Source organism: Platalea leucorodia (genome assembly GCF_965183815.1).
Source record: "Platalea leucorodia genome assembly, chromosome: 2".
Classification (NCBI taxonomy): domain Eukaryota; kingdom Metazoa; phylum Chordata; class Aves; order Pelecaniformes; family Threskiornithidae; genus Platalea; species Platalea leucorodia.
Genome location: NC_138824.1, coordinates 122966506 through 122974708, shown reverse-complemented (window position 1 = coordinate 122974708; position 8203 = coordinate 122966506). Strand labels below are relative to the sequence as shown.

General features: G+C 42.2%; 1 protein-coding gene across 1 annotated transcript; it reads left to right on the top strand.

The window, feature by feature from the left end:
- Positions 1-204: 204 nt before the first annotated feature.
- Positions 205-7259, top strand: TMEM45A (transmembrane protein 45A; the record flags this gene model as incomplete). Its single annotated transcript, XM_082303969.1, has 5 exons — positions 205-394; positions 2601-2813; positions 3560-3744; positions 5935-6080; positions 7166-7259. 5 exons carry the CDS (start codon positions 205-207, stop codon positions 7257-7259), a joined length of 828 nt encoding a protein of 275 aa, XP_082160095.1.
- Positions 7260-8203: the final 944 nt, after the last annotated feature.

Here is an 8203-nt window from a genome sequence, read left to right as displayed (position 1 = left end):
GGGGAGACAGGCTAGGTGTTTTGAACAGCCAGGGAAGATGAGTAGTTAAATTTATTTTTAAATAAAGTGTGAGTACTTAATTCAGTGACACCCTTTTGATATATGCAAGGAGATACTTTGAAATTATAACCCACGGAATTCTCCTACTATTCCCATAATTGATCTGCATTTCTTTCACCTTCAGGTATTGCCTAGCAGAAAACCATGGGCAATTTCAAAGGGCATGCCCTCCCTGGAAGCTTTTTCCTCCTTTTTGGCTTGTGGTGGTCAGTGAAGTATCCACTGAAGTACGCCTGTCGAAAAAACAAGAACGCTTGCTACCTTGGTTCCAGGGCAGGATTTCAGCGCCTGGAGTTTGTTGAGGGGATCATCAAAGCTGTCTTTGCCCTGATTGGTAAGTAAGGTGGACTTGGGGCAGATGGCAAAAGGCCTGTGCCTTTTAACGCCTTTTTTTTTTTAAATTTTGTTCTCTGATAAAGCATACCTCATTGTGTTTTGGTATTTTGTCCTTTAAACACTGTGAATCTAAGAACTAGTGGGGCTATTGCTATTAATTACATAGTTACGACTGTAACATGGTTTCCATCCATAGTGCTCTTCTGGAGCTTCTTTAAGGTCTCCTGACTACTTCACAGCTGGTCCATCTGAATGTTCATGTGCTGTTCACTGCTTCAGGGAGGGAGATGTTTAGGCAAGGGGCTCTCTCATGCAGACCGGGAGCACCAGACTGCGGGGGCATTGCTTTTCTATTTTGAATCCAGCCATCTCAGATGTCGGTAGTCTCTGCTGAGTTATTGATAAAATATGTAAATGCAGGTGTTTCTTCATGAATGTCATTCAAAAGTGAAAATATTCACAAAGACAGACTGAACTCCAGATCTTATTGCTGCAGGACTATTGCAACGGGGTGAGGGTGGGGGGCTGTTTCCCCTTCTGTTGTGGACTGGCCTGGGTGCAAACCCAGGGGATGGTTTAGTGAGCTGTGCAGATGACTGGAAGTGCCTCCTTCTTGTTTACATTCCAGCAGGCTGTATGTTAGCAATTTACCTTTATAGACTAAGTAAGCTAAATAACAGGGGACCCGGGGAGCTCAGCACATGTGGCTCTCAAGTTAAAAAGGATCTTAATTTTTAGTATTTTTAGATTTTTAGATTCTATCTATTTACTCTTCTTTAGATGCTCAGAGTTGCCTGGTTTCTAACTAAGGTGCAGGCTGTGCCAAAATCTTGTTCTTGCTTTTCCTTCCTCCCTGGGAGTTGTATTAGTTAAGATACATCAGCACTGAAGTGATGTTATGTGTACAGTATACACTTTGATATGCCTTAAAAAATTATTAAACCCTAAATTTTTTGCATTCATTTTGAGGTGTGAGTGGGGACATCTTTCCTACAAATCTCCCAGTCAGTGTCTAGAGGCAGCCAGGCAGCTAAAACAGTCGTCTAGGGGTTTTATTTTCACCCTGAAACAAAAAGCTCTTATTTTAACATACGGTAATTTCAATTCCAGTCAAAAAGGTGGACGAGAAAGCCTGGCAAGGACAAACAGTAAAAGCAGCAGAAGGAGTAAAACCTGCTGTTTCTGTGTTAGGAAAACTTGAAATAAAGGTGGAAAAACACTGCATTTGCTCTGCAGCATATCTACTTATACAGCAGGATGCTGGCCTACACTTTGTAAACAATATAATTAACTTTCATGTTTTAAAAGCATAACATATTTTAAACCCTTCCCAGACTTCACTGATAATATGAAGTATCTAAAAGCAGCTTTGCCTTTGCTGGAGTGCTGCAGCTAGTTAGCAAGACACCGAGGGGCCAAGGTAAGGGAGGCAGTGGAGCAGCAATTCAAATACGAACTCAGTATACATTCTCATGGGACCTTTAATAACTCTGTACGGTGGAGGGATTTCCTTTTATGGCTTTATAGGAAAAATCCCCTTTGAATTAAGAGTCTGAACTCTGCCATCCTGCATACTGCAGGGGACTGAAATGGTAAATCTTTCTTTTGGGGACTTTAGTATGTGTTATACTCATGTTTGAACCACTGGGAAAGGCAGCTGAAAAATTCAGTCAGAGGACTACTACAATAGCAATTGTTTAAAAAAACCAAAAAAAGCAGCAGAGAATAGCTGTCTCCATTTTCACTGCTGGAAACTGCAAGATGCAAATAGTCCCACCAGAAGTGGAGCTGAAGCCTGGTTTGCTCTGGCTTTCTCCTCTCCAGATTATGTGATGCCTAATATATGCTTGAGCTCACTTTATGGTCTTTCTCTCAGCAAAGCAACTTATTTCATCTCTCCTCCACCCACTGCTTATTTTCTTGAAAATTTATATAAAATTAATATCTTTGAGGCCTCTGTGCATTTGCACTTGAATTTGGACAACATGTTAAAAACTTTATGGGGAATGGCTGAACTGGGCAGAAGGGAGCAAAACATAGTAATCACCCAGAGCAATCCTCAGGCAGGCAGACTAAGCCCCAAACTGACTGGCGTTATGCTGTGCGGGGATATACTGTTGCCTCTATTGTTTGTATAAAGACTTACCATCAGTCTATACCTTAAGCGCCAAGACAAATCGTTATACTTCTCATTCCATGCGCAGGAATGGTGGCCGAGCAGTTTGTTCCCGATGGACCTCATCTGAAGCTGTATAATTATGAGGAAAAGCACTGGGATCACTTGATGAACTGGCAACATGCCACCATGTACCTCTTCTATGGCATTTCGGGGTTGGTTGACATTGTGGCTCACGGGACCAACGCATTGCCAGTGGCCATGGACAGGATGATGCTTTCCTTAGCAGTGTTTATTGAAGGTCAGTTTACCTCTCCCTGCAGAGGTGCGTGTGAAACTTGCAGAGGGGTATCAGTCTTTGGCCTGGGAACCTCAAATCAGCCTTAGAGAATAAGCCTGCGGGATCTGGGTGTTTAACTCCCTGAAACACTTAAAAACGATCAGTCTTGGCCCTCCTTAAACTGCTGAGGGTTTGTCTGCACTGCAGCCCAGAGCACGATCACACATCGTAGAGGTGTATCTATGCTTTCCTAACTGGCTCAGATAGATAGCAACAGAGATGTTATGAAAATAGCAGCACAAGCCTGTTTTGGGTAAGTGCTCAGTAGCTCGGGTATGTGCTTCAACGTATGCACTGACATGGTACGCAACTTGTTGGCTAAAGCCAGTGTGCATGCATTTAGCTGCACAGCCATTGCATGCTGGAATTGCACTGGAGACACACTCAATTTATGTTTTCTGTATGCACGGTCTATCTCATAGCATCCCACTTGTCACACTGCGGAGACGGATGAATGAGACTTGTTGTTAATGTGTTTTAAAGGAAAGGTGACAGAGCTGCAGTTTCCCATGCAGTTTCCTGGTCTGAGCTCAAGAGTGGGAGTATACAGTATGTAGGCATCAGTCTTAAAAAATTACTCTCAGTTCAACTGAGAAGGTGATAGTAGCATAAAGAGAAATCATAAAGGTTCACTGTTTTCTAAAAGCAGATGTACGGACATTACAAGGGAAGAAAATATCTTAAACTGATCACTTAATTTATTCCAGGTTTTCTCTTTTGCTACCATCTTCATGGGAGAGCCATGCTGGATGTTCATGTTCATCAGTTATTGCTATTTGCTATCTTTGGAGCTGCTGTTTGCATATTTCTGGAAGTCTTCTTCCGTGGCAGTATTGTGCTAGAGATGCTCCGTACAAGCCTCTGCATATTACAAGGCAGCTGGTTCTGGCAGGTAGGTCACTTTTCTGCCTTAGGAATTTCTTCCTTCACCAAAATTAGTCATTTACCCCTTTGCAGATGTTTCACAGGTGATATAATATGCCTTTTAAACACAGGCCTCAAAGGACTCCCGGAAAACAATGCACTCTTAATGTCCCTTTAAAGAGACAAAAGTATTTATTGTATCCGTTTTACAGACAAAGAAGCCATTTTACTTCTAGTGTCTTTTATTTGAATCAATAAAAAAGCCAAGGTGGTTTTGTTGAGCTTCCCCTTGTGATTGAACATCCCCTCTGATCTCTGTAACATCCTGTTCAAAACTCGCCAGCCAAATGGCAGGGATTTTACAGCCCGGCAATATATGCTGTTCTTCACAAAGACAGTCCCCGCTGTCCGCTGCCGGAGCAGTGGGTGCCCAGCAGAGTACTGGGCAGGTGAGGCAAAGCACCCACTGACATTGAGTGAAGAGGAACGAAGGTGCAAATTATCTTTCATGTTGGCTGCCTCTTTCTACTTCCTAAAAAGCATTTCAACAGTGGCAACCTAGGTTTAAAAGGTGTTTGAGCTCCCAGCTCACATTAAAAGATTGAGTGATGTAAAGCCTCCTGCTTTTCCAGTGTTCGGGAAATTGAGCAGAAGAAGTAACAGCCCAAACTTTTATATTTCAGGGAGACTCTTCAAAATGTAGCTGCCATGCCTTCACTTGTGATTCTATCCAATTAATAGATATTTGAAAGCGACCATTTCTCTGCTGTCAAACAAGAAAGAGAATTTAATGAATTGCTGTGATCTTGTAACAAAGAAATAGGAGTGCTAGTGCTGATGTGTGTTTCATCTTATAGTGGAGAACTGAGGTCACTGCAGTGATTTTTCTTTCCAGCATGTCTAGACTGGCTTCCCTTTTTTATATGCTGGCCAGACACGATTAATAAAAATGTTTGCTGTTCCTTAGGAGAACTGGACACTCAACACCAAATCAAATATTTAAATACTTGCTCTGGCAAGAAGACAGACCTCCAAAATGGCAGTATTTTTCTATAAGTGAACTCAAGAACCTGGTGCTGCAGCACTTGGTGCTTTATTTTCTTGTTCGCAAACTTTTCTTTGGTGATTTAAGAAGCTTTCCGTAAGAGGAATTAGATGCAACCATTTATTCTTTGTTGTCTGCCTAGTCTAATTTTAGAACAAGTTCTTTCTTTAGCTCTGGAGACAATGTGGGTTTTGTTTCAAAGTAAAAAAGCTGAAGAACTAAAAATACAAGGGATTTAAGTGTGGCTTTTTTCACACCCACATCAGACTTCAACCGTATGTGTGACTGAAAACCACATACTGGCTGCAGCATGACAAATTTGTAAAAGGTAAAGGGATTTTCTTTCTGCATCATCAACACCCTCATTCATTGAATTCTCTGCATGGAAATGCAAAATGCACTCCTCTCCTCCTCCTTCCTCTCCTCCTCTTCCCAGCTCCTAAATTCTCAGCTAAACTGCTGAGTGGTGACTTTGAAGAGTGTTAGGCAGTACAGAGGACTGGTGCTTGTCAAGGCAGACCCCTGTGTAGCCATGGGATTACTAGTTTCCCAGTTTATGCATTAATCTGAATTTGATCCTTCCCAGCTCTGAATAAACAAATCAGCTATGTATTCCACGCAAACTTATAGCCTTGGCTGAGAAAGCTCCATTTTTATGTAATTTCAAAACCTGACCTTTTCCCTGGTTGACCCAGAAGAAATAGACTTAGGGCTCGCCTTTATTTATTAATTTCTTATTTGTCTTCTGAACCATGTAGCACATTCCCAGACCCTGTTGCGAAGAAGCGAGTCAGTGCAAATGGCTGGGCGGGTTTGCTGGTTGGTGATATGCTTGCAGATCAGACCTTACACGGCCGAGCACCAGCCCCTTTCCTTACAGTACGTAATTGGGATCGCTGCAGGACTACCTGGGCTGGCTCCTTAATTCACTGGGCCAGGGCAGGGGGTCTCTGGGACTGGCTCTGCATCTTCAAAGGCATTTCTGCACAAAACTGTGTAAAATGATCCATTGCATCTGAGTGTGACTGCAAAATTGTTTTCAATAATAATCACAGAAATAATCAGCACTATAAGAAAATGAAATATCTGCCTCATGATGGGTAGCATAATACATGATAAGGCATAGGTTATACATCAAATGATGTTTGCTAAATATCTTTTATTTTATTACAGATCGGATTTGTGCTTTATCCTCCAAATGGGAGCCCAGAGTGGAATCAGACGGATCATACTAATATGATGTTCCTGACCATGTGCTATTGCTGGCATTATGCCTTTGCTTTTCTTATACTTGCAGTGAATTACACAATAGTCAGCTGGTAAGTTACTTGAAACAGTAAAACTTTGGAGACCTGTCTATTTAGTCTAGCAGGAGCTTTATTTTAGAAAAGTTTCACTGACAAATCAAAAGGTTTCCACAAAGTAATTAATTGTCTTGCAAATAGATATTGCTAATCAATGAAGACAACATGACTCATTGCTTCAGTAGAAAGGGGAAAAACATTCATGAAGTACAGCTCTGACAGCATAATGCTTCTCACATAAAATGAACTCCTTTTGACAGTCTTCCACGTTTCTAAGTGCATAAAAAGTTACAAGGAGGAGAGACTTCTTTTCCTACAACATTTTCTCTCCCAGTACTGATCTCTCCTAATGCCAAGTGGCTTAGTCAGCAGGCTTCATGACTTAACTTTGAACAATATTGGACAGGTTTCACTGCTAGCAATTTCTCGTGATTAGACCTGATTTCTTTTTCACTAGCCAGTTTCACCCCCTAATTCTAAAGTTAGCCCTTTTCCTCGCCGCCCAGTGCTAATTCTGACAAAATTCCAACTGCAGAGTAAACTTTGTTGTAAAAATGAGCCTGATTCTGCCACGTGTGATCACCTTCTGCCCACAGGACCTTACCAAGGCTTTGCCTGCACTGTCCTAAACACTCTTCTTCACAGCTTTATAGTGCTCTTCCAAGTGAACACATCTGTCGGTCTTGTACCTGCACAACATTGAACTTTCTAGATGTTACACTGAGGTTTGCTTAAGGTGTATGCACTTAGATGTGCCCATAGGAACAAGCTCTTACAAGCAGTACATACAGGTGGTATTGGTAAAGGCAGCACATACTAATATCACGGTACGTACTCACATTGTGTAGTGGTCACTCATGCTAAAATACAGGTACCTACAATTAAGGCCTGGGGTTAAATTCTCCCCAGATTCTGCTTGAAATCACTGTCTCCCCTTTACGATGTCTTCCACAGTGGCCCACTTCAAGTCTTCATAAACCAATCATCCTAATTCCCCAATGAGATGCACGAGTTAGTTGAACAGTTTTTTACCATGTAAAAATGGCCAGATGAGCCTTTGAGTTACTATTGACAACTCTTTTTTTTGTTGTTGTTTCCAGGGCAGTTCGTTCAAAGATTAAACAGTCCCAGTCCATGGAAATGGGATTACTGAAAACACCTGAACGAGATCAGGAGTCAGAAGATGAAATTTAGTGTGAATATGGCTTGACTAGTTTACCCGCTCTACCATTAGGCTAATTGATACCTCATTTCTAGATTCGTTTGCCATCTTATTCATTCTTTACTACAACTTGCTATGCAAATATCATCCCCTGAGTACTGTCTACATCTACACAGTTACGTCTTTATTTGTGGAGGGTAAGCTTGGTATCGATTTGTGGTGGTTGCACTAGTACCTTGCTTATCACATACTTCAAAGAAAACCAGACTAATATTAGACAGACTTGGACTGGATGAGGTGGCATGATGAAGTCTGTGTGTTTGCCTCATTAAAAGCTAAGCAAAATGTTTTCCAGCTGCTGCTGAACGGACTGCTAAGTTTCCATAATTAGGATGCCCAAATAAGTGTGTTTGTTGCCCCGCAAGTAACCGCATAAATAACCGTGCAGACCTGGAAAACAGTAGAACAAGATAAAAAGTCTTGCAGTTGTCTTGCATAGCACCTTCGTGTCTCTGCTTGTGGCTTTATGTTAAATGGAAAGGCCTGCTCACTGCAGACCCATTCAGCATTTCCTTGAAGAGCATGTAGTGTGTTCACTCCCGCAGAGACACTACCAAGCTTGGCAGGAGAACCAAAGAGGTGTACGATGATCAAAAGCCACTGCAGTTATTCATTCTTGTGCCTAGATAGTCCCGCCTCTTTGCTATCATTTGACTTTGAAAGGCAGTGAAGTGACTCTGCTTTCCCTCAGCGTCTGGAGCAACTTCTTTTCCAGAAAGGACGAGGGGTGTCCAGTGGGACAGCGCCTGGATGCAAAGCCAGCTTCTTTCCCAAAGTTATTTCCTTTCCTTTGGTGGGATTTGGTGGAATTTCAGCAGGGTTCATGGCAGACACACAACTGGACCCAGCACCTCGGTCAGGAGCCAGTGATGCTGATCTGTGGGCAGGATACGATGCATTTGCATCCCTTCCCCTG